At 37.4% G+C, this 22,225-nt stretch overlaps 1 protein-coding gene across 2 annotated transcripts in view; it reads left to right on the top strand.

The window, feature by feature from the left end:
• The window catches only part of LOC132102703 (plectin-like), a 128,064-nt gene that overhangs the window by 3,848 nt on the left and 101,991 nt on the right, over positions 1–22,225 (top strand). For both annotated transcript variants that reach the window (XM_059507313.1, XM_059507315.1), the window contains one exon: positions 2,983–3,163. In XM_059507313.1, coding sequence (XP_059363296.1) covers positions 2,986–3,163 — 178 coding nt within the window. In that variant the 5' untranslated portion in view covers positions 2,983–2,985. Of the gene's footprint in view, positions 1–2,982; positions 3,164–22,225 lie in introns of those variants that run through there.

Raw genomic sequence — 22,225 nt, 5'->3', positions numbered from 1 at the left:
CAGTAGCTGAATGTCATGCGGTTCTTTGCCTGGTCAGAAAAAGGTCAAATTATTGGCTTTCTAGAGACTTATTGACACTGACACAATCTTCAGAGGTCATCCCTCTGATATCATTTAATAATTAATGTTTAATTTTAAAACATTAATATATATATATATATATATATATATATATATATATATATATATATATATATATATATATATATATATAATTTTTTTTCTTCTTTTTTACAGGACCAACCATTGACTTGATTGGCAGACCTTTTTGAAAAACGTTTTATATATATATATATTAGGGGTGTAACGATACGCGTATTCGTATTGAACCATTCGGTACGAGGCTTTCGGTTCGATATATTAGGGGTGTAACGATACGCGTATTCGTATTGAACCGTTCGGTACGAGGCTTTCGGTTCGGTACGCCGTACGCATTATGGACCGAGCGGTTCGTTGGACTAATTAATTATATTTGGAAAATAAAAAAAAATTATTTTAAGAATGCAGGAGAGTGCCCTGCTTTAAAGCCTAGTTGCGGTCCAAGACAGCAAGAACTTCTTCAACATCTGGCAACACGCAGGATTCCGATAACAGCGGCTCAGATGTGGAGTTAACTGCACCACGCAGAAACAGCTAAATTCCTTCTTCACTGGACGTGACAAAGCAAGTGTTAAAAATAATTTTAATATGATTTAATATGCGCTGCGACGCAGACAGTCACTGAAAATAATGGGATAGTATTTTGTCTCACTGCTTCCGTCCAACAATACGCCTTATCTATTGTGGTAATTTGCAGGTCGTGTCAAAATGTTGTTGGTTTAGAATAGATAAATAACATTTTTGACTCGTGTACGATAATTTTCTTCCAAATACGATAATTTTGAACTTCTGGTACGATACTTGGACATTTCCAATCTGGCAACACTGGTCAGGCGCTCGCTCACTCAGTACGCGCTGAAGGCTCGTTGCAAAATGGCTAATGCGTTTAGCAGACCAGAAATAGAAGATCCTCCAATAACCAACAGGTCTGGTGTTTGGGTGCACTTTGGATTCCCTGTAAGCTATAATGGTGATGATAGAATCAATGGTAAATAGTAAGGTCTCATATCCGCGGCTATAACGTAAATGTAGCCGTCTTTTCCCAGATACTGACACACTAAGGTGATGTCGGCGTAAATGAGTTGACATGTTTCATGTATTCCCGCTGGTGTAACGTTACCCTAGATGCGACATATCGTTGTTTTTTTTTATCCACCACTCTCTTGCCATCACCATTATAGCTTACAGGGAATCCAAAGTGCACCCAAACACCAGACCTGTTGGTTATTGGAGGATCTTCTATTTCTGGTCTGTTAAACGCATTAGCCATTTTGCAACGAGCCTTCAGCGCGTACTGAGTGAGCGAGCGCCTGACTCTGTAGTGGAAAACGTAGGTTTTAAGAACATGCTTAATGTAATTGAGCCGCGTTACAATATTCCTTCACGAGCCCATTTCAGACAGACCATAATTCCTGCTTTGTTCCAAAAAACATAAGCCCTATAGAGACCCAATTGAGTAAAAACACACTCAATATAAAGAGTTATAGAGTTCCATATAAAAAGTTACATCTTTGTATTTGTTAACATTTTCATTTTTTTTTTTAATAAGGAGCTGTTTTAGTTTTATACAGTAAGTTGCCAAGAAAACACCATAGAAGATGGGTAAAGAATAGCTCCATCATTGTTCAATGTAAAAAAAAAAACATACTTTGTTAGTTTTAATAAATAAAACATTTTTTAAAAATCAAGGAAATTTATCTGCCAATTTTTTCTTTTTGCTGTATCTAAAACGTACCGAACCGAACCGTGACACCAGTGTATTGTATCGAACCGAACCGTGAATTTTGTGAACCGTTACATCCCTAATATATATATATATATATATATATATATATATATATATATATATATATATATATATATATATTTATTGCTTTTTAAAAAAATTAGTAATAAATTATCAGAAAATGAAAAAATAAATTCTGTTAATTCGCATTTACGCCCATTTATTTTAAACATTTTAAATCAAAACCGTTTTAATTCAACATTAATTTAAAAACATGCTTGAGCAAGCAAATTGGAAGCATAAATAAAATGCATCGTAATATTTCTGTTCGTGTCAGTCTCACAATTGTTCCAAATGTAGCGTATACACGGTCTCACCTGATATTATTATTATTATTATCTTATTTTTTGTTGATGTAAGGTCATCAGAGAACCTGCTGATTCAGATGATAGTCCCTTTTGTTCTTTATTTTACATGATTGCAAATCTAATTATAAACCAGATATGTAATTTTACATTCGTCCCTCAACTTTACTTAAATTTTTGTCATTTAAAGTGATAGTTTACCCCAAAAGGAAAATCCAGTCATCATTTGCACCCTCACGTCACTGTCCGAGTTTCTTTCTTTCACTGAGCAATAAAAAAGACATTCTGAAAATGGCTGGTAACCAAACGGTTGACGGTAGCCATTGACTTCCATAGTATTTTTTCCCCATACTATGTAAGTCAATGGCTGTTTGGTTACCTGGACTCTTCAGAATATCTCAGAGCTCATACAGGTCGGGAATGACAATCATTTCATTCTTGTAGCAACTGTGTTACAGCACTCGCCTATATATAGCCTACTTATACTTCTTTATATCACATAAGGAACATCTCAAACGTGTTTTCACGTAATAACCACAGAATTCAGATTGCAAGAGGACATGTTTTCACTTGATGGCAAACAGATGCTCACAAACAGATGTGTGACCGCTTGAGAACTGTTCTGTACTGTGAAGATAGTCACAGCTGAAGGCACATCACACAGGCTTTTCAACAGTGTTTTTGTTTGTGATCTGCATGCTGTATTTCATGCAGAATGAAGTCAAGTGCATTGATTCTCTGCATGCATATGTCTGTTTATCGACTGCATTGTGTCTGCTGTGAATCTGTCAGGCGATGGAGAAGCTGATGGATTTTCCTCCGGCAGAGCAGAGCTCCAGTGATCGCAGCAGCTCGCCGAGTCCCGGAGACACGCTCCCCTGGAACCTCCCCAAACACCAGCGGGTCAGGCGCTCCAGATCCGCCTCCGGAGAGGTGCTGGACCCGGCCGACAGGGCCGTCATCCGCATCGCAGGTCTGTCTGCTGATCGTATCATGAGGCGCTCATTCTGTGGCCCAGCTGACGGCTGGATGGACTCACGCTAGAGGAAACATAACATTGATTTTGCTGAAGAGCAGATGTACTCAGACAGATATGCTGATGGTCACTTCAATGTCTCGTTCTAATAGAGGCACAAAGCACTCAAGTATGAATCATTCAGGCACATTTCATCCTCAGTCATGTGGGACATCTTTAGCTTGTTGGAGGAGTGTAATTAGAATAGATTTAGTGCATTAGACATTAGTACAGCTTTAGATAAGAGTTATCGTATACTGTATATGTATATATAAATACACACACATACATGTATATATTTCAGAGATATATGTTTATATATAATGTAAAACATGCATAAATATGAATATATATATACCGTACATGTAAATATTTCTTTAATAAATACATGTATGTGCGTGCATTTATACATATATAAACATGTACAGTATACACACATACATTATGTGAACACTAACTGTTATTTTGGAAGTGATTAATGACGATTAATTGATCTGACAGCCCAACATTTAAAAAAAAATATATATTTACAATAATTTTAAATTATTTTTTGTGTTAAGATTTACATTTAATGGATTATTATATATTTTTTATTTTTATAGTATATGATTATATTTGATATTTTAAAGAACTGAAAACAATTTTTAGTTACTTTTTATTTTATTTGAATAATACAATATTATATTTAAAATGTTTTAATACTTACAATTGATTACTATTAAATTACATTATTACATTTTAGTTTAAAATACTTTAAAATTGTATTAGATTTAGGCTAAGTAATTTACTATTTTATATTGCATTATTTTAATTTGCATTTTAAAATACTATATATTTAAAATAAAAAATGAATTAAATTTTGTATTTATAATTGATTATATTTTACACGTTCCTTGTCTTATATAATTTTATTTTAGGTTTTTAAACACTTAATAAAATGTAGGATTGGTATTTTGATGAGCCTTCTAACACTAGTATACTAGAGTATGAATACTGGAGTATGAATGTTGATTATGTGCTCATTTAAAGACTCTTTTCACACAAGACACCTAGAAACCATCGAGAACAGCTGCTCAGAATAAGTGATCATCGGTGATCACCGCGACAGGCAGCACTTTTCATATGTTCTTCAGAAGATGTACAAATCCTGATTTATGTTCTGAATAGCTCAGTTTGATAGCAGAAGACCAGCAGTATTTTACAGAGGCTCAGAGAAACATTGCCGTAGTGATGGACAGAAAGTGTGTCTGATGTGACACGAGTGTCCTCTTTGAGAATCTGTGACAATTCAGCATCTAGCTGGTCTCTCTATCACCTCTGTCAGGGCTTGAGTCAGCACACACACACACACACACACACACACACACAGATAGTGAGAGTTGAATTCAGTGCCTTTTGCTTTTCTGTGAGTAATATGATTCGGGAGATTCTCCTGTAAGTGACCAGTGATGTGAGAACACATAGAAAATGCTTTGGTTTACCTAAAAAATGAATAGTTTTTTGCTAAACCACCTCGTCATATAATCTATAAGCATTCATAGGCTGACTTCCTGTTAGGAAGTACTTATGAAATGCTATGAAAAATGAAGTTAAATCTTTCTCCAGTACGGAGGCTCTTAAAAGCATGTGACGTCACAGCTCATCACAGTCACCAGTGAACCGTCTGAGGTTTTTTGTGTTTTTGTGATGTCATCAGCCAATCAGTGCTGGATAATGTCATTTTCCTGCAGCATACGATTAGTCACATGACCTTTATGGCTCAGGTGATTGGTTTATGGTTTAACAACCTGAAAACGAAAACGAGCAAAGATGGCAGATTTCAGATCACTCCTGAGGCTCTTGATAACAGGATAGCTGTCTCCAGATATTACTGACAGCCTTGGTTTGTGCAAACAATCTTCCTTTTTCATGACACTGACTGGATTTGAACCTGCATCTCTGAGAAGAACCGAGTACTTCGTGTAGTATTTTGTAAAAGCACTCTTAAACGTGCACGCTTACACTGCAGCGTGGTCTTGTGATGTGATGATTAGCGAACGCTTAGTCAGAGCGGCTGTTTTGTTGATGTCCACAGTGTTTCATGAATCCTGCGTAGGTGCACACTGACCCAAAGGCCCTCTTCTCTGGGTGGGAGGGAGCTGCATTTATATGACGGTCTTTATGATCAGACAACGGATGATTCACATCATACGGTTGCAAGATTTTTATTGTGTTCTTGTTAAATGCGTGTGACAGATTCATTAATGAAAGTAGAAATATCCAATGGAATCACTCAAATAATATGAGCTTGTAAAGGTCATATGTGCAAATGATGAAAACATGGTTTAGACAGACGTAATGTAATGGAGCTGCAGAACCATGTATGTCCACCAGATGTCAGTAGGCAGGTGTTTCACTGGACACTGAGAGACTCATTTGATGCACTGGAAAGGTGCATTAAAACTCATGCTAAATTATTTCAGTTAAATAGAAGTGTTTCTTTAAATGTAGGTGCTAAAAAATTGAACTTTTTCATATTTTTGCCATTTTCACTCTTTGTTTAGATGGTCTTTATTTTAAAATGTTCAGATATTTTTATGATGGATATAAACTTATTTAGAAACAAAGTCTAAAATGATAAAAAGCACTGTATGTTCGCTTAAAAATAAGTGAGTGAGGGGGTCAAAGGTCAGGGCAGCTGTGTGCTATTATAGGTAGGTGTGAACGTTGCTAACGTGCTCATGTAAGGTCAAAGCGTTCCTTGAGCAAGTCGGACATATTTAATTTCACACTCACGTCAGGTTTCTTTATGATCGCGTGGAGATGTTAAATCCTCAGATGTTTGCCAGTGTGCCGTCACACACACTCACACACACACACACACACACTCTGTGTAACTCGAGCCCACAGTAACGTCCTCAAACCTGTTTTTGGCTTCGGGACTGAAGGAATGTCTCAGGTTGTTGGAGACGTGCAAGGTCCCCTCAAACACACTTGACTACTTTATATTAATGTAAATGTGTGCCTTGAAGGCAATGTAAGTCACCTTGGATAAAAACATCTGCCAAATGCATTTAAATATAAATGGAGAATGTCTCTGTATTATATATATAATTTTAGTTTTGGCCTAGGTTTCAACACTTAATTGCTCGCTAAAAACGGAGCAATTTAGAAGAGGTGTAGCTTTACACTTCACTGTTTACTGTAATTCAATTCTTTAATTGAGGGGTAACATGAGTCAACCACCAATTGTGTGTGTGTGTGTGATTTTAATCCACATTGCCTCAGAGCTTTAAATGTTCTGTTGTTTCATTTAATTAAAAATAAAAGGGGAAGTATTTTCCTGTTATGCCCGTATTATTGCCCTGACATAACTGGATTATTTTAGTCTTTCTGTCTGGATCATGTGGAGTGATTATAGAATAAGACTGACACCTCAGGTCCTTGTCTTCAGTTTATAATAGTAAAGTAAAGTGCACACATTATCTCTGTGTTAGAGTGATTTAGTTTATTTCAGCCACTCTTTCTGCAGCTTCCACCATTACACCACTAGGTGGCGACAAGTGACTGTCTTTTCGAGTGAGTCATTGAGTTGTTTTCGTTCAAAAAATGCTGATTCATTGAGGATTGAAACAAGTGACTAGTGCTCCTCAAAAACCGTATCTCTCGTTCACTACAGTACTCCGCTCATGTAGTTATAAGTGAACGCAAACGAGTGAGTGATTCAGACCTGAGTGTGGCCATCTTCTGTCGACATGCAGGAATTCATTCGGCGCAGTGCTAACCGTGCATGAAGTCCACTACATAATGCACACTAAGGTTACATCTTAGTTGTAGGTAACTATAATAACCCTGTCCCGCTCTTTTTTTTCTGCTTTAAAGCATGAACTCCATGAAATTTTCAGAAACCAAAACTTGCGTTGCTTTTCAAGTTAATGTCTCTTGATTTAAGAATTTGTAGATGATTGTACTGGAAAACACAGCACAAATACTAAATGTGATAGACAAAGTTGTGGTTGTTTGTGGTACAGTGTTGGATGACGTTGAGTGGCATGATGGGTTGTCTGACAGGAATCAATCGCTCAAGCCTGCTCACACACCTGTTCAACAAAACCTCTGTCTTTAGAGCACTTCTGACCGTTTCAGTCAGGTTAGAGAGGGAGGAGCTGTGCAGGAGTCAACAAAGACTGAAAGAAAGCCAACATCTGTGTGAAAGGAACATGGGCTGTGTTTGGAATGGAGAGATGTGAATAACGTGCTTCTTATTGCTTTGTGGGAGTGATAGTCAACTTCATGCAGTGCACTGTGGGTATACTGGCCTATTGCTCACTATATACTGCATACTTCCTTCCTACTATGGTTTAAAATAGTATCATGCTGAAAATTGTCTCTGGTGTCATTTTGATTGGTTTGTCACACAGGAATTGAAAAGTTGAGCACACTGCATGAAGTTTATTTATATAGTGTGAAATACTATTCTGCACGCCATTTCAGAACATGCAACTCACTTTACCATCTATAGTATAATGAATGAACTAATCATGCTTTATCATCAATCGAGAAAAAAATGTGTATTATTTTGATTGTTTACTAGTTCTGCTTCATATATTTGTGGTAACTGTGATATACTACCATTCAAAGGTTTTAGGTAATTAAGTATTTTCTTTTTGAAAGAAATTAATACTTTTATTCCGCAAAGATGCATTCAGTTGATCAAAAGTGACAGTAAAGACTTTAATGATGTTATATTTCAAATAAATGCTGTTCTTTTGAACTTTCCTTTCATCTGTGAATCCTGAAAAATTAAATGCATCTCAGTTTCCACAAAAATATTAGTCCGCACGACTGTGTTTTCAGCATTGGTAATAATCAGAAATGTTTCTTGAGCAGTAAATCATCATATTCTACTGATTTCTGAAGATCATGTGACGCTGAAGACTGGAGGAATGATGCAATAAATTATAAAGAAATAAATTACACTTTAACAGATATTCACACAGAAATCAATTTAGCCTTTTTTTTCTCGGCATTTTCGATTAAATAAATGCAGCCTCAGCAACCAGAAGAGACTTCTTTCATAAACCTATTTGTCCCAAACGTTTGTACCACTGGAGTACACTGCATTTATAACTTCCAGAAGTATTTGGTGGTTTGCCAGCCGATGAGAGAGGCGTGTCCGACACGTTCAGGTGTTTTGTGTGGACAGTCCGATCGATGTCTTGTGTGTTTTTAAGAGGCGGAGCTTCTCCAGTCAGGAAAGAGGGGGTGTGGCTGGAGAGAGAGAGAGAGAGAGAGAGAGAAACCACAGCACTGCGCACACACTCATCCACACATCATCTTCTACAGGCTGAGAGAGAACCGAGGACCTGTGAGTGACCCATGGCCATGTACGAGCCCCTCGGCCTGCTGCCCAGCGCAGACGAACAGGACTTCGTTCAAGCTTATGAGAACGTCCGAGAGAAATATAAAGGTACCATACAGTAGAGCAAGGGTGGAAGTGATGACATCAATCTGTGTGTGTGTGTGTGTTTCCCAGAGCCATGTGCAGCCGGTCTTCAGCTGCTGGGGGCCGAGTGTGTATTGATCCGCACACACATGCTGTCTGTCAGTCTGTCTCGAGAGTTTGGTGACGTTCAGAGGGTTTGAATCTCTCATACTGACCTCAGTAGCACTGCAGCAGCTCTGACAGACAGAGAGCTGAGAGCTCACTTAAGGGCTCTTGGTTTTTACACTGCGCTTAACTGAAATGCTCATGTTTAATTGATCAGGCTGCGAGCCCACGCTTGTTCTGCTGCGGGATGCTGTCTTTCAGTTGGGGTCACTTGAGTTCAGCTGGACAAGGCTGTGTGACTCTCTTTAGCATTACACTCACACACTGTTTGTGTGTGTTTTTTTCTTGACTTGTGGTGGAGAGAAAGTAGAAATGTATTTCTCATGTCAAAGCTTGGTTTTTGCTGTCATCATCTCTGTGTTTAATAATTGTGCTTTCCCCATCACTTCTGTCGATCCTTGCTTTGAGTTAATTATTACACTATTGTTCAAAAGCTTTACTGTCACTTTTAAACAATTTGATGTTGAATCAAATGATTAATTTCTTCAAAAAATAAAACAAAAAATTTCATACAGACCTCATTTTTAATAGTATTAAATCACGGTTTCCACAAATATGTGCAAATCTGAATAGTAGTAAGTTTTTTCAATGTTTTATAAAAAGAGTGAGTGTTTGTGGATATGAACCACGTGTCCTGTTGAAGAAAGTTGTGAAGTCGGACAATGCCCTGATTTCTTCAGTAAAAGTGTCTGTCTGGTTCTGTGCTCCACCTGCTCGTGTGGGGAAGACAGAGCGCTGAGGCTTCCTCTATAAATATCGGCCCACTTCTGTCCCTGTGTTGTGAGTGGGACGGAGGTGTGTGCTGAATCACTGTCTCGTGTGTGTGTGTGTGTGTGTGTGTGTGTGTGTTTGGGACATGTAAATTGGGAGTTTACAGAGTCTTTTCCTCTGCCAGAGACTCTGGATCTCCTTATTAAGGCACATCTCTGCCTGTCACTCTCTCTCTCTGCTGCTCCATTGCTCATCCGCCTTGTACATATTTTGCCTCTTTGTTGTAAATATCATTGTTTATTATGTATCATCTGGTTTTCATGTAAAAACAAACAAAAAAACACATGAACTCTTTAGGACCAGATGCATTTACATAAGATGCACCATGAGCTGAAGGATGGGAGCAGTAAGTGTTGCCGCTGTTCTGCTGATGTCTGACTGTGGAAAGTATTTGATCTGTAAACCGCCTGGATCTCATCGGGGACCTTGTGGAAAGTCAGCAGTCTCTCTCATGAGCTTCATCCCACAGTTTCACGACGACTCGAGCGCTTCCTGCGTTTAGGAAGAACGGTTGCCATGGAAGCAGACCATAATGTTTGAGAGCATTTCTTATGAAAGATAATCTGTGATGTCTATCATCTAAAGAAAAATGCTAACTATGTTTGCTTCCTGGATCGACCTAAACTGATGGGAAGCAAATTTATATATATATATATATATATATATAGTTACCTGTAGTAAAATAAAATGTAAAGAAACGTTTAACTTATTTCATTTCAGCTAGTTGCCAACATAAAAACTAAAACTAAATAAACTAAATCTAATAAAAATTCATAAATGCGACATTTTATTATTTTTGTTAAATATTCTAAGGGACAAAAACCACACCAAAATTACAAAAGCTAAAACAGTATGTCAGTGATAATAAAATGACACTGCCTGAAGGTTATGCAAGTTATTGAGTTCAATTGTATGTACAGAATCAGCTCATTGTAAACCACATGAGATTTTCTCAGGTTTTGTTGTCAGAGAGAAAACAGACCGGTTCAGACTGATGTCTGACTTTGACCTTTCTCTCCTAAAAACCTTTCAGCTCGTTAAGAGCGATCAGTGAAAGCATGTGCTGATGTGTTGCTTTATAGACAGCGTTTGTCTGTATTTGAGTGGGTTTGCATCCTCTAATGTGATATGCAGCAGCAGGTGGCGGGGTATCAGTGAGCCACCATAGACCAGGATCATTACACACACACACACACACACACACACACACACACACACACACACACACACACACACACACACACACACACACACACACACACACACACACACACACACCCTCTCTCTCTAACAGCTCACCCCATGTAGTCCTTCTGAAACCCTCAAAGGGCTTTAAATAACCGTGTATGTTGCCCCCGCTTGTGTGGCCTCCAATTAAACAACTATTTGTGGCCTTTGGCAGTCTTGATTGTTTAGCAAGGGCCAATTTAAAAACCACTGTATTTTTGACATGCATGCATGTTCTTAAATGCACGCTTTCTTTATGTTTGTGTCTGTGCATATGATTTATCTCTGTGAGTGATTTATTGTTCATCCAACTATATATGTACAGAAAAAGGAGAAATAACATGAATTAGGAGAGAGAAAATGATGAAATAACATGAATGCAATTTTTATCTTTAAATGTTCTTTTTTAAATAGCATGCATGTGATATACTGGTTGACTGGTTGTCATGATGTCAGCCTTTCGCTCATGTAGTAGCAGTATTGGATGTGTATGTAAGGTAAACAGTTCTCCTTCAGAGGACATAATAGGTGAGAAATGTGTGTGTTATTGCTGGTGTTTGCAGGTCAAAGCTCAGTCCCGCAGAAACTCACACCGACTGCAGCTTCCTTATTAGGAGTTTCTGCTGAAAGATTTCCACATAGTTGAGCTCTGAATTTATCAGATCTGAAGAATGCATTCGTTGTGAAGATACGAGAGTGAGAGCGAGAGAATGCATGTTTGTGTTTGTGTTTTCCACAGAAGTGGTTGTGTGAGTTTGTCGGCGTGTGTGTGTGTGTGTTTTATAATTCAAGCTCCGTGTGGTGAAGTGTGCATGGAGCCTAGAATGCATTTCTCAGCCTGCATATTAAAAATCATTAAAAATCTGGTTCTTTGTTCTTGCAGTCATTCATCTGCACTCATTAAAGTTTGTTACATTCCATATCATCCTTCCTTTTAGTGACAGACACGGTTGTAACCGTACTTTTGTCTGTCACTGATACGTTCTGCATCTCATGTGAAATGCTTTTTGTTTCAGGGAAATCTCAAAATCTGCTGTCATTACTGATATAAATCTGCTAACATGAAGATGAACTGCAAAACTAACTTGTTTAAAAAGGATACATTTATGATGCCACGACTTTAAGCTTATTCTAGTGGTTTTTGTTTAACAGTCATGTGTCACAATACACATGCAAACGCTTTTTTAATAGCAAAAACGCACTTTAAACAAGTCTTTCATTGTCTATTGAACATTAATGCCACAAGTATTTTAAACTCAAGCCAACAAACAAACGTAAGCTCTGTGTACAGATTTAGTCATTTGGTTTATTTAGTTGTGCACAATACTGTAGGATTGCAGAATTAGGAACTATTGATTTATAAATTGTGAATCTGTTTATGTTAAAGATGTTTATTTTTTTATGCAGTTGCTGGAAAAGGGTGAGAATTGTGAGTTTCTATACAGTGTAACTGTGCACTCTGTATCAGAGCACCACTTCATTGAAGGGAGGCCACAGCCTATAAATGATTTATTTAAATTCATTGATTTTTGGTTTTTACATTTATTCTCTTGACATCATGTAAAAAAAAAGATGATTTGTTTTTAGAGAGTAGTCACTCTGTGGGCAGCATGAGATGTGTCTCAGTATTACTCAGTTTTTCCACAGTTAATGCTGAGTGTATTAGAAGACGGATCTAAGTTTGACATCGAGTGGGATTTCCCTTGTTTCTTGGCTTTTCATCACACTGCTGTCTTTGTGCCAGATGGAAATCACCGAAGCGGTTTCCACTGAAGTATCGAGGAGTCAGTCTATAAATGTCTGTGCTGCTCAAAGGTAATATCTGACCACACTGAAGGCCGTTGTGCTGGCTGAAACCTGTCCCTGGACTTGTGTGCTCGCTTTCTCCATCTCTCTCTCTCCTCATGTTTGTGCACACAAACAGAGAGCAGGTAGGAATCATACTTAATCAGAGTTCACACTGATTCGGAATGGTTATCCTGATTCGAATTAGGATGAGACGTCACAGGAGCGCAGAGGAAACTGCAAATAAACTCTGTGTTTATGCAGCGTCTGTTAACCAATGAGAAATTCATCTGCTTCCACTTCATTAAAACAGTCTCATTCATCATACACACACATCCATCTCAATGCACTCTTCTGTTCATGTCAGACAGCACCTGGTTAAACGTGAGTGGCTAGTGAGTAACACACAACACTCAGGCAGGAGTTGTAGTTGCACATACACATTCACAAAGATCACTGTCTTTGTCTACACACACACACACACACACGGTGTCGGGACGTGGACGGCATGGACTGTTCTAGTTTGAAGGATGTCACTTTGACAACATTCTCTCCCATCATGGAGCCGGCTGTGAATCCCTAACTGTCCAAGAATAAGTTTGACAGAGCGTCCATGTGCTTTCATGCTCCAGCACACATGGACACATTAAAGTTTGCCCTTGCTTTATTTGGAATATAATCATCCGGCTACGAGATCATGAGTCAGAGTCATGCTCCGATGGAGATGAGCTTACATTCCAGACAATCATTTCTCTCCAGAAGTTTCTCTTTCGAATTGAGAGCCCTCTATTGCAGCAGAGCGGGAACCAATAGATGGTGATTTTATTTTTAAGCACCCTGAGGAGTGTCCGAGCGGATGCTTCCAGCCCTGAGCTGCAGTCAGTCGTCTGAGATCACAGATGGCCTTCCTCTTCCTCTCAGTTTTACTACTGCTGTGATTGAACATCACTGATTTTTATCAGCTGATTGTATCAGATGACACGTTTGTAACATTTACAGAAAGCCAGAAAGCAGCAGCTTACTGCAGTACAGTGGCATGTGAGAAAGTCAAACTTGCATGACTGGGTCAGCATGAGGATCAGGAATGTCATGGTTGGTCACCCGAAACACAACTGCTCATGCATCCCTCACGTACTCCACAGACAACACTGATCGCCTCCATCATCACTTCTGATTCCACTCATTTCATTCATTCTAATTAAACAGCTAATTAGATCGTAATTAGATTAGACATCATACACTCTCAGAAAAAAGATAAAAACTGTCACTGGAGCGGGACCCTTTCAAAAGGTACGAATATGGACACTTTAAGTACGAACATACTAATGTGTACCAGTTAGGGGTAAGTAATGGACAAAGATGTAGCTTTTAGCTTTTGTACCTTAGGATTCCACTCCAGTGAAAATCTTGAAATTCTGGAATTTTAATTAAATTAGAATGAATAAATTAATTTTAAAGAAACTTCTATAACTGCAATGTGTGATCTTTAAGAACAATCTGGTTGGTCAAAACATCAATATTTCAGTATAGAATAAGAAATAATTTCAAACACAGTTTGAAATTTGAAACTGATGCATAATATTACACGCACATACATATATGTATATAGCTACCATATTTCGGTGTGTGTGTGTGTGTATGAAATATAATTTTAAATGGCTGTCACATGATCTTCAGAAATCATTTTAATATGATGATTTACTGCTCAAGAAACATTTCTGATTATCATCAATGTTCTTTTTCAGGATTCACTGATGAATAGAAAGTTCAAAAGATGAAAAAAGATTATAACATAAAATTATTAATGTCTTTCCTCACTTTTAGTAAATAATTAGATGCAAAATATTGATTTCAGTTGAAATATTTGAACGCAAATTACACAACATTTCACCATAAAATAATTAAGGCAATAAAAGAATTAAGACTGAGTTTGTTAGTTCTCTTATAATCCATTACAGCGTACAAAACAGTCGTAGCCAAATGGCAGCAGCTGCGTTTGTATGAAACGAGAGTGAGTCCGCGATACAAGGATGACATAATTAAACAATTGTACACCATTTTGAATCGAGTTTTAATATTTTATTAGCTAAACAAACGCAAAGCTTCCACCAAGAAAAAAATAGTTCAAGCAAGAGTGCAGCTCCGACTGCTTACCCGGATGAGCCTGTGTTAGCAGCTTTTACCGGTTGTTATCCAGGGATAACATACCTCGGAATGTCGCGACTGACCAATCAGAATCAAGTATTCCACAGAGGCGTGTAAAAATATAAAATAAGTCTTACTTACCCCAAACTTCTGAATGTGAGATTTAGCGTGTGTTGAAGCGTCTCGGAAATGTTGGTATTGTAACAGCACTATAGTTTCAGCAAACTGTCTGTATGCACTGGAGATTTTTGTGTTACGTTCCTTTCAAAAGAGCAGGGAAAGTCCTGCTTTCCATGATATATGACCTATACTAATAATAGACCAGAGTATGTTTAATGATCTCAGATGTGGACCCGGAATGATGTTCTCTGTGTTTAACTGGGATTTAATGGGTTTCCCCTTCTGTGTGATTGGCAGAATGCCGCTCTCCTCTTCATTTAAGAGCTGTTTTTAGTTTGGGAAGCCTAATGTTGGTTTCTTTAGTGTGATGCTAAAAGAGTGCACAGTTTTGTGCTTCCTGTAGTAGTTTATTTGAGGGCCGGCTTGGCAGCGCTTCAGAGCAAAGCATTGTGTGTGAGGTCAGCAGGAAAAGAGTGCCTGCTGTCTTCTGCACTCTGTAATTAGCGCATGTAAGCATGATTATAGTGATTATTATTATTATTCTTAACAGAGCAGAAGGCAATCTATGTGTCAGCAGCACAGTTAACAGATTTTCAGCATCATAACAGGAACTGGAAAACAAAATTGTGCTGCTCTCCTGTTTCATGTTATCAGCATATCGTAGTGTGAATGCAGGATTCTGGAGTGTGAATCATAATCATGCTTATAGAAATGAATTTAGAGGAAATAATGTTTGACATGCACAACTGAACTTTGTCACCAGCCATGAACAGCAGCTGATTAGTCATCAGAGCTTCAAACCTTTGTATGGTTATGTCTATATATATATTATTCTGGCTGTTGACAGTATTTTCTGATGAATGGAGTGATAAAAATCCCCTCTGTCAAAACTCCAATATGTCAACAAAAATGGAACACAAATTCTGAACCTGGCTTTATTCTATGCTCAGATTTCTGTTCTGGAAATTTAGGCAAATTTGTGCATATTTAATTAGACAAGACCTCATTACATACAGGTGCTGTATGTAAGTTTTTGACTATACTAAAGCATAAAAACACCATAATACGTTTGCAGATATTCAGGAAACATGCAAATCTCACATACTTGTTTCTCTGAAAAACAATGCTACAGCCAGTTATTCTATTCTGATAATGTGCATTCCGTGTTAGAATGTCTGGTTTTGTTTTGGTCTGTTTGATTCTGCCTACTTAAAGTTTACCCAATAACATGGGCGCCGGAAGCAACAAAAATGTGGGTGGGTCCAACCTATTGTAAGTGTAAATCTTATTCAATGCTGCAACAAGTATGGTGCCTTTAAAAGCAACAGGTGAACAAATAATGAACATTCAGTTAAATAGCAGCTTGTTTAGTGGCAGTAAGCTTTTGTGTATCCTCAATCTGACATCCTGTGGGTGTGGAAGAAACTAAATTTTGAATTTAGACCCATTTCACCAACTGGCTGAATTACATACTGAACCTTTAAATATAACATTTCAGAAAACTTGTAATACAAACTTCTTAATTTCCTGTGACTAATCAACTGGGCAAATATGGTGAGATCTGTTAAACATTTTACTCTATTCAACTGTGGTGTCTTGCCTTAATTGAGGTTAAATTAAAAGGAACTGAAATAACTCATAGAAAGTCGCACAACTGCATTGTGTCATTTTTAAGAATAGGAAGGAAACTTTGAATAATGACTCAAGAAAACCTTGTCTTCAAGTCTAAAGGGGTCATATTACATTGCTAAAAAGAACATTATATTGTGTATTTGGTGTAATGCAACGTTTATGTGGTTTAAGGTTCAAAAGACACATTATTTTCCATGTACTGTAAATTATTGTTCCTCCTCTATGCCCCTCCTTTCTGAAACGTTAAGATTTTTACAAAGCTCATCGTTTGGAAAAGCGAGGTATACAAGCTTGTGATGGAAATGTTATGCCCCTTAAAGGTACAGGTTGTAGGACCTGCCACCAGAGGGCGCACTACCAAAACAATAACAATCGCGTGGTTTGATGACGCTAAGAAGGAGAGTGGAATGATGGGATTTGTTGTCTTCTACCCAACCGCCGACAGCCATCAATCAGACCGAAAGATTAATCATGGATTAAATACGAATCTTGTTGATTGTTATAATAGGATACGTTTTCTGTAAAGATACAAATCAAAACAACTCACCTGTCGAGTAAAACACAAGCGAGATCAGCATCTCTTTCTAGTTGAAGTTTGTTGCGAAGCTACTTCTGCATTTGTCCACAACACTGTTGTCATGTGGTTTCTACGTCATTAAAGGCGGTAACAAAGGGTAACTAACGTCACTGACAGGCGACTGCACTGCCCCGTGTCACTGTTGACAATGGGAATTTTCTCATGATTTACAAGTAGTTGAAAACATTAGAGATATTGTTAGTAATCAGCTGGACAAAATATATAACATTAGCCTAGTGGTTTTTAGATATTTTACTGCAAATATCTTACAAATTATACCTTTAACATACTGTGATGCGGTGTCCCGGCACGATGAGAGAAAACCACTAAAACACATTACAAACGAGGCATTTGTTGCACCCTGTGGGGTAGGGCTGCACGATGTGTCGTTTAAGCATCGATATCGCAATGTACGAATCCAGAGAGAGAGAGCGAGAGAGAGCCCCGGCCACACACGCGCGCTCACCTTCACCGTCTTCAAACAACACGAGCGCTGTCTTGCTCTCTCTCCCTCGTGCATATTAATCAAAATCAATTGACACGATGGTGTCGAAAAAAAAACCTATCCAGTGATGAAATGTTTCCTGTGTTGTCAAATCTTGTGCGATATCCTAAACTGTAGAGATAATTACACTGACACTGCATCTGATTCGCGAACTAATGATTCATTTAAACCGATTCAATTTAATGAATGGTTTAAACAACTGACCTGTCCAACACTGAACTCATGAGACGTCTGAATTGGTGTATTAACTATTTAACTACATTATTTAACATTTACTATTACTAAACTGCACTTCTACAACATTGATAATTTCAACATTTAGGCTATAGCCTTCATTGTTGAAATCAAAAGTTGTACAGTATTTGTTAACATAGTTAATGCACTGTGAAGTAACATTGCCAAACAATGAACAGCTGTGTTTTTATAAACTAAGATAAACAAAGATTAATAAATATAGTACAAAGAAAAAATTTGATTAGATTTCATATAGCAATATATATCGCAGAAAAATAAAACTTCGCAATGTCATTTTTTTCCAATATCGTGCAGCCCTACTGTGGGGACATAATTTCTGATTATAATGACTTATACTGGGTTTTCATGCACTGTGTTGCGTATCGCACTGCGTAAACATAAAATCATGTCTGCATTCGTGATCGGACAAATGACAAACAACAAGCTTTTCTCTACTCTACTCAATCTCACGTTTGAACCATCAGTGGAAAATTCTTTAAATATGAAAACGTACTTACAGTCTGTGAATCAGAAGCACCAGGCTGTCTTTGCAAAGTTGGACTGCCCCACTTTACAGAAAGCGTTATGCAAATCTTCCAACATCATGACGTAGAGATGTGGGGGCATGTTTAAATGAGGCGTTTTAGGGGGCGCGGTTGACTCTTAGCTTTGATAAAGAATATCTCTCTGGATTTGAGACTTTAGTCTTTGCAACTTCACAAGAGCTTGTAACACTCCAAAGAGAAAGTAAAAATTTAAATCGCATTATAGGACCCCTTTAAAGTTTTCATAGGCCCAACAGAGAAAGAGATCTGTTTGAAATGTCACCTTTAGAATTTTGTACTTCATTTAAATAGGCTTAACATTTTTGTGTATAAGAGCACTAAATTTTCCAGAATGCCATTAACTGTTAGAATTCTCTGAATTGTGATCACTTCCTGTTGGGTGTGTCCAATATAACAGGTAAGCAACTACCTGGAGAGCCAACAACCACATAGTGACTGTGACAGCCAAGCTCCTCACAGTTCCTTCAGATATGAGAATCTACTTTTGTTTAATGTTGGTTTGCAGTGTTATTGATTTAAGCATGCTTTAGTAATGTATAGTTGTGTTTGTAGTCATGGCAGCATCTGTTAACCATTGGCTTTTGCACTAAAGTGCACTTGAGACATGCTTTTTCTTTTCTTTTGTCTGGTCATTGCTCTTGTCTCAGCCTACAGTTTGTGTAAATTCTGCAGTGACTTTGCATCGCCCAATACAGCATGGCTCAGTCTTCAGAAATACGTCAATCGGCAAGGCTTGAGCTTTCTGCCATATATATTTTTTATGTTTGCTATGGGACATTCTGAGTCAGAAGCAACCATTGAGTATATATTCAGAAATATGGAGAAATGTGTTCTGTTCTGTAAAAATGGGTATGATTATGAATGGATCACATGATTAATATTCTCCCCCTATCTAATTATAGAAACCAGATTATAATGGAGGTGGTGAACAGTTTTGTTTTACAAAACTTAATGAATGTGCACCTTCCAAACTTTGTGGAAACTAAATTTTACAAGTTTACAGTTCAAAAGATTCAGCAGTCTCTTCTGCTCACCAAGTCTGCATCTATTTGATCAAATATACAGTGAAATCTGTAATATTGTGAAATATTATTTCAACTAAAAATAGCTGTTTTATATGTGAATATCTGAAAAAAAAAAATATATATATATATATAATTATATAATATATTTATTTATTTCTGAGATAAAAATTTTAGCATCAATCTTCCATCCTTCAGTGTCAAATTACCCTTTAGAAATCATTCTAATATGCTGATTTACAAGTAGAGAGTTCAAAAGAACAGCATATAAATTAAATAGAAATATTTAGCAACTTTATAAATGTCTTTTACACTGATTAAAAGTGACAAGAATGCATCCTTGCTGAATAAAAGTATAAAATTTCTTGCAAACACAAAATTCCATCATGTTTTCAGACATTTATATTGAAGTTTACTCTGTGAGAAGTCTCAGGTTTTGTGATGCAGCATCAGCTTGTGTGCATCAAATCATGAATCCTCCGAGATGGAGATTTTGAGCTCTATTCTTGTAGTTAATTTCATTGTGTCTGGACTGGAATAGCGCCAACATAACTTGTAAAAGTGAGATAAGCAGCCATTTATGTCGTTTTATGGTTGGCAGGATTACATGAACTTTTACTCAGAGCTTTATTTAGATATCCGCGGTCAGTCGTCCGAAGTTAGATTGATGATACCTTTATTCATCATCACCAATCAAAGTGGTCTGGATTTGACATGTCCAGACTGAAAGATGAATAACGCATTGTCATTTGACTGTGTGAGCACAGCCTCTAGTGGACTGTTTCCTACATAACAGCAGGGGAATCTTTTAATCTTTCCTAACAGAAATATTCGTGTTAACCTTAGTAAATTGTACAGGGTTTCCAGATGTCTGTGTGCGTCATTGTCTGAACTAAGGATGCCCTTGCCCTCAGTGTGTGGCACTTGCCCTTGACCTCGTCTCTGACTCTGTGTTTGTGTTGAGGTGCTGACATGAGGAGCAAAACAGAGGAAACCTGTGAGTGTCTAACAGCTTCCTCTTTCCTCCATTCCCAGCATTCCTCAACAGGAAGGAATGGTCTGCCAGGGTCTGGGTACCCCCAGCAGTTTCAGTCTGAGTGTGTGGACTGGCGCATGCTGAAGACTGCAAAGAACAAGTCACAAGTCAGCTTGTTTGCAGTTAAGAGGAAACTCTGAGTTTTGAAACTTACAGGATGTTTTTATAGTACAACGAACTGTCAAAAAGAGATTTGATGGTTGCATGACCCCTTTAATAAGTGTATCAAGTCATACTGACAGAGAAGTAGTGACAGAGCTTTTCTTCCGTGACGTACACTACATTCAAAGGAAGTGGATTATCAGAAAAGAAAAAATGTTGGGTGGGACTTGGTTCTGTGCACTGTTTGTTGATTAGACATTGAGATGTGGGTGTGGCACTCAAGTGTATGCAGATGAACGTGATCTTAAAGGGGTGGAGTTTAAGAGCTTTATACGATTGGTGAAGTCCTGCATACCTCACCAGATATTTTCACTGGAAGATTCAGTGATGACAATTTAATTAAAGGGGTCATGACATGGATGTTTACGGCCCAAGCCACTAGGGGTGCAAGGCCCTATGGTTTTTGGCCTTTCTATGGGACTTAACATGCTCAAAAACTCTCGAAATTGGCACATACATTGAAATCTGTAGTCATTAGGATGCCGCAGAGGCTGGGATCTGGTTGTGGCACACAAGCTCTATGGCTCATCCTGAAACACAGTCAGAAAACTTTATGCACATTTCATAAATACTTGCATGTATACACATGAAACTCACTACACATATAGATCTCACTGATCCAAATGTTTTTGTAGTGCATGTCATATGCTCCGCCCAACAGGAATACAGCTATTCAGGGTTTTGTGAAAAGTACATTAGGGTGTTCCTGTGGCTCAAGTGGTAGAACATTGTGCTATCAGTGCAAGGTTGTGGGTTCAATTCCCAGGAACACGTTAGGTAAAAAAAAAAAATAAAAATGTTAGCCTGAATGCACTGTAAGTCACTTTGGATAAAAGCATCTGCTAAATATAAATATAAATGTACATGCTGTGGAATTTGCAATACTCCTCCTAGGGTTTTCATCTGATTGCATCTAAACTCTGTGAACTTTTAATCTTTTAAGCCTGATCCTTTACTTTCCATTACTTAGAATGACAAACAAATACATAGAATAAGTCGACATGTACTGCTCTGGTTGTATAGTTTTATATAATTATTTCAAAAATGCTTAAAGATAATTAAAATCCTAAATTTTTTTTTATTATAGATCATTAAATGTTTTGGTAACCCTTTACAATAAAGTATGATTTGTAAATATTAGATTTATTCATTTACTAACTTGAACTAACAAAGAACAATATATTTTTATTATTTTATTTTATTAATAAAATGCTCAGGTTAGTTCACAGTGAATTAACTAATGTTAACAGATGGAACTTTACATTTTAATAATGTATTAGTACATTTTATACTCAATATTAACTAAGATTAATAAAAGCTATATAAATGTTGTTCATGTTAACTAATATATTTCATGTTAAAAGCTGAAACCTTATAGTAAAGTTTTACCAAATATTATATATTGATGATATGATTTACTTATGGTTTGTGATGCAGCTGCAGTCAGATTCATACAGTTGGCTGTTTCATCTTTTAACAAAAGTTTCTTTGCAAGCTCTTCATTATACTGCACCTTGTTTACATAATAAAATGCTCTGACAAACATATAATCCCCCGACACGATATGGGATGCCATTAATAACAGGCCATCCACTTGTTCTGTTGCTGGTATCCTTCTGAAGTCTGTTCAGAGATGCAAACAAGCGGT

This window comes from Carassius carassius, chromosome 24 (genome assembly GCF_963082965.1).
Source record: "Carassius carassius chromosome 24, fCarCar2.1, whole genome shotgun sequence".
Classification (NCBI taxonomy): Eukaryota; Metazoa; Chordata; class Actinopteri; order Cypriniformes; family Cyprinidae; genus Carassius; species Carassius carassius.
Note: the sequence above shows the minus strand (reverse complement) of the source record. Positions and strands in the feature narration are given on the sequence as shown.